The following is a 5,297-nucleotide window of genomic DNA, read 5'->3' on the forward strand; positions in this document are numbered from 1 at the left end:
TCAGAGTTTTGTTCTTTTGCCCGAGGTGATTTTTTTTTTAAAGGTCGACAGGAAATGTGTTCGTTGTGCATCATTCAAATCACTTTACATGTTCAGACCATTTTAACGAAATGATGCCTTTAGAGGCACAAAAAAAAAAAACTTTTACAGATCGGCTTCCATTTGACGTCGTCTTTTATCTCTGGATTCATCATTTGGGTTTTTAATTCTTCTACTATAATGTCCTTTTTATTCACTAAACACAAGTGTGTCCTTTATATAAAACTGTCACTATTGTGTCAGTTCTTGATGTAAAGAATAACGACACTGAACCTGTGAAAGATGAAATGAATAATTAAAATAATGTCAAGTTGGCAAAAATATCCTCAAGAAAGGACCAGCTACGTTCGAAGACTTTTATTAGAAAATAGTCAAGTTTAGCATCTGAACCAAATGAAAACTACAAAGTGAAATGCTGGAATTAAAGTGAAAACTGTTGAAGACAAAACTGAAGTCACAGGAAGTGAAGAGTGGTACTCAAAAACATACCAATAACACAAACAAAAATGCGGACTCAGCAGCTTTTTCACATCAAAGAAAATTAACTCGTCCAGATATGGGGGAAGAAATTCTTCTTAAGAAAATAAAACAAAAGTTTCTCAGTCCAGTCGACTCCTGAACTCCTCTTACACTGCCTTGCGGTGATATTCTGGAGGAGCAACTTCATAGTCGCTGGCGTTGAAGAGCGTCGCAGAGTTTTTCACCAAATACCTGCAACGGAGACGCGTGAGTCGTCTGCACAGACAAACACTCCTTCAACAGATGAACTCACTTGAGGAAGTCCTGCAGGTAACTGAGCAGCAGTGCCAGGCTCTTCTCGTCCAGCGGAGTGTAGGCCAGCATCGCCCCGATTCTCACTTTTGAAGCGAAAGAGGCGGAGGTTTTATTCGACGACCTTTGACCTACTGGCTAGCCAAACTGTAGGTATTTTTTTAACAGGAGCCTAGAGCTCTTTGATGACCAACGACCCTCACTGAACATTGTACAGCTGAACCTAAATCAAGGGTCTAATGTCGGCATTGTTATCACAAACGATCCTCCGGAATAAAATGGCACAACTGGGAGAAATGTGCATAAAAAATACATCACAAGATTGTCTCATAATGTTTGGGTTTTATTCATTTGTGCTTGATTAGAGGCTTTTGTTTGAGTAAAACCAACCTAAAAAGAGCATCTTGACTCATCAAGAATAAAAGCTAATGTTATTTGTAAATCGCCTTTATAGACCAGGGTCACAATACGCTTGAACAATAGAAAACAATACACAGTTAAAATATATACTTTAAAAGGTTAAGACACATAAGACAAACACAGGAGTCCCAGAAAATAAAGGAAAAGCCTGCACAAATAAAAAAAATGTCTTAAGATGTTTCTTGAAGGAGTCAGTAGATCCATCAAGTGCAGAGAGAGAGGAAGATCGTTAAAAAGCTTAGGATTTGTTCTTTCTGTATTCATAGCAGAGCAGTACTGTGCCCAAAGCCAGTTGGCACCAAGTGTCAATTTATGTCAAAGCAACAATAGAGTTTGTTTGTTACAAAGTAACTTTGTACAAAAGCTCAACTCGTTGTATTCCGAGTTGGGGATCATGATTGAACAAGCAAAATAAATAAACCTCAATAGTAAACAATAAAAAACAAACTGTTGTAATTTCTATTCATCTCATAACATTGAAATTAATACAGAACTACACTTGAATTTGTTTGTATTTTTTAACTTTTCTCCCCCTCAACTTGAACCTAAAATAAAAAGGAACAATTCTAAATAAAGTATATGTTTTTTTCCTTGTCGTATGTTTAGTTTATAAATATCTGGATTAATTATAAATTGTTAAAAGTAGGGCTCGGTGTGGAACTTGGGGTACTTTGTGACACCGACAGACTATCAAAACATATTTCGGTACCAACTTGAAAAGGTGCGAATTTTTCTGAAAGAATGTAATAAGCGACAAAGGTAGTGATGACAGCTTGATATGTCACTTAATAGCAAGGGTTCTTTAGCCCTGGAACTTATTTTATTTAATTTGTTTTTCGGTGAGAAAACAACTTGGAGTTTAAATTTACTAATGCTGGAAAATGTAATTCAAGATGTGTAATTTTCTTTTTGTTTGATATTTGTTCCTAAACTATGCTTTTTTTTCTAAACTAATTTCAAAGAAAAGGGTATTGGTATTGGTACCGGAATCACATTTTTCCTATCGATAGCCAGCCCTAGTGAGCAGGTGGTTTGGTTCGGATAAGTGTTAAGAACTTACCAAAAAGTCGCAGTAGGTGCGGCGCCCCGTATATCTGAGACATGGACGTGTCGGGGTGGTTGGCCAGGATGTCTGCGTACTGCGGCCGTTCAAATTTGTAAAGTAGCTGCGTTCCCAGCATGACGTTGAAATATTCTCGGATTCCGGCGACGACCTCGTTCACAGCAAACTCCCTGCAGGAGGACAGAGGAGAGAAGCTCAGAAAAGGCAACCGTCGAATGCAGACACAAGGAGGACGACTTTGTACTTGCTGTCGGAGGTCCCTCTTGATTTCTTGTAGTTTGCATAATCTTCCAAAACTGACTCGACATTCTTTTTAGCAGGAAGGTGAAAAAGCTTTTGAAAGAGAAAAAGACACGTTAGAAATCAACCTTTTTTCTGAGCCACGACGGAGAACTCACCTGCTTCTGCCGTGTAATTAGGTCCCAGTCGTCGACAAGCCACGGTTTCAGTTCCTCTGGAATTTTTACTTTCACCTCAACTCTATTTACAAATGTTTCCTCCTGTTCATGCAACAAAATTGAGTTTAAAGCATTATTTTACATAGGTCCATGCAGACAAATTTAACCTAATGAAACTGGTCTTACATGACCCATTTAATTTATAGAAAATAAAACGTACGCTTTCTACTGTTGGGTCAACACGAGCCCTCTTCTTTCGGGGAGGATGAGTTGGATCTCCTCCAGAACTTGTTCCTTCCCCAGCACCAGGAGCTGAGAAGATGAAACCATATTAACTTCAGAATAAAAACGCATAGGTTCAGAGTTAGTGTTAAAGAGATGGACATTTGGTTTCAAGTCTCATACTTTTTTTTCTAAATGGATAAACTAGCACAACAACACTTCCATTATTCATATTTGGATTTTAGATATAAAGGTACTTTATTAATGACTGGCCAGGTAAAAGGCAACATTTATTCAGTTGCCACAAGAATGTTTTAATTTAATTAACCAAGTTTAGTATCCAAATAAAAGGCTGCAAACTTCTAGCTCTTAATGTCTTAAAACAAAAAGAAATACTTACGCTTCTGTTTGTTCTTTTTGTTTTTACTGCAAAAGATACAAAAAAATCATTTAATGAGTTGTGGCAGCAAGTTGATTAAGCTTCAAATTGATGAAACTTACACATCATTTTTCTGCGGTGGAGCAGGTAACTTCTTATTCGGTGCAGCACCCCTCATTCTCCCCTCAACATAATGGTCTCTGAAAAAAAAAAAAACAAGCTCAAATTACGAAAGTATTATGAATGTTTCACAAGGGGCAGAAAATACTGAATCAATTACAGAATCTAAAAGTTAAACAATAATATGGATGCTGTTACACTTACTGATTGGCCCTCTGAAGCTCTTTCTGTTTTTGCAGATTACTGTCCACATACTTAAGCACTCTGCTTTCAGGAACCCATTCGTCCCAACTACAAAGTACAGGAGAAACAAGACCATTAGTCGACCAATTGGACATTAGACACAGGATCTCCAGCTTTCAAAAGCACCACTACTCACTTTTTGTTCCACCCACTATAATGAATAAAGTATTTGATTTGCTTCTCCTTGATGTTTATTTTAACACACTGGAAGGAGAAGAGACAACAATAAGAACAACAGGTAACAAAACGATCAATTCAGTGACTCACCTTTGCTTCGTATAACAATGGCCCGTGAAAACACAGCACTCTTTCACCTGCACATGCAAGATAGATACAGCAATAATTAAGACATAAGAAGAAATTAAACAAGAAAAGAGATTTTTGCATTTCATTGTGACAGACTCGCATTATTTTATACATGATGGCTCATTCTTACATATGTTATCATACAAACTACCACCACAATGTTAGCAGTTTTTGTTGGGGGGGAAATAGGTGGATAAAAAAGAAGATAAGCCGAATGTATAATCTACAATAGAGAATAATATTTTTACTGCAATCACAGCAAAAATACAACCTCAAATATGTGATAATAACGCGTTGAATAGACGCTAACAATAACCACAGCGACATCATTGAGGTGCATGCATAAAGCTAATGCTAGTACGAAGAAATCTATTGTTGCTTAAACCTTGTAAATAATCAGCAAAATCATTTAAAAGTATGACAACATCACACCTGACCAAATACAGGTATATTAATGACAAAAATACAAATATAAATCGTTAGTGCTTTGAGTGTTGTCTTCAAAAACAATCAAAGCTAACCGCTACTGCACATCGTATAGCATCAAGCTAAGCTAGCTCTGAGCCGCTCCCGCTCGGTCAGAGCGATACTGCGCCCTCGCTGGTCATGCAAACGCCAGAGACTTGTAGTTACCTTCTTGAAATTTAGGTTTCGGGTCCTGTTTCGGCGCCATTCAAGGATTAAGCTATCAAAATATGGAAAAAATCGACAGCTCCCATTCCACACTGAAACGGCGCCGCTCTCTAAGAAAACGTCATGACGCACATGATGACGTAATAAACATGAGCCGCGTATGTCTGGACGCTTCGGTTTTAAAAACACAGTTCTTAATTTAGCTCATTTAATTATTTATTTTTATTTAATTTTTTAAATATTAGATCAATTAAGTATTTCTTTTAAACATTAAAACACAATTCGCATGGAGCACAGTTTAAACATTTTCTCTAAATGTTTTTTGTATTTTATTATTTAGTGCTCAAAATACTCGTTAAGTATTGAACTGGATATTGTTATTATAAATGTATCGACATTTCTTGTATTTCGACACACGAATAGTCCCTTTGTTTATAGTTCTGAGAGAAAAAAAATCGTTTAAATTAAAGATTCATATGTTGAACAATTTCAAATATACATGCCAATAAGAGAAAATTCTTTCCAAAATTGGTTGATTGGGTTCACCTGGAAAGTTGATAATTCCACACCCTTAAAGGAAATAATTAATGTTTTACAAATAAAATAAAAATTCCAACAAAATCAAACTGATTTTACTTGTATTTGACTAGTGAGAATAAAGGGTGTTTATTCAAAAAGGTTAAGGAGTTATTATTAGTTCTCT

General features: G+C 36.4%; 1 protein-coding gene across 1 annotated transcript; it reads right to left on the reverse strand.

Moving 5' to 3' along the window:
- Positions 1–381: 381 nt before the first annotated feature.
- Positions 382–4,747, reverse strand: morf4l1 (mortality factor 4 like 1). Its single transcript, XM_087798040.1, has 12 exons — positions 4,595–4,747; positions 3,923–3,969; positions 3,792–3,859; positions 3,617–3,703; positions 3,415–3,492; positions 3,314–3,339; positions 2,912–3,003; positions 2,692–2,793; positions 2,538–2,626; positions 2,291–2,463; positions 812–896; positions 382–750 (listed from the first exon to the last, which is right to left on the reverse strand). The coding sequence occupies exons 1-12, from the start codon at positions 4,632–4,634 to the stop codon at positions 666–668; spliced, it is 972 nt and encodes a 323-aa protein (XP_087654166.1). The 5' UTR covers positions 4,635–4,747; the 3' UTR covers positions 382–665.
- Positions 4,748–5,297: the final 550 nt, after the last annotated feature.

The sequence above is a fragment of the Callionymus lyra genome, chromosome 8 (assembly GCF_982586985.1).
Source record: "Callionymus lyra chromosome 8, fCalLyr1.hap1.1, whole genome shotgun sequence".
NCBI classification, from domain to species: Eukaryota; Metazoa; Chordata; class Actinopteri; order Syngnathiformes; family Callionymidae; genus Callionymus; species Callionymus lyra.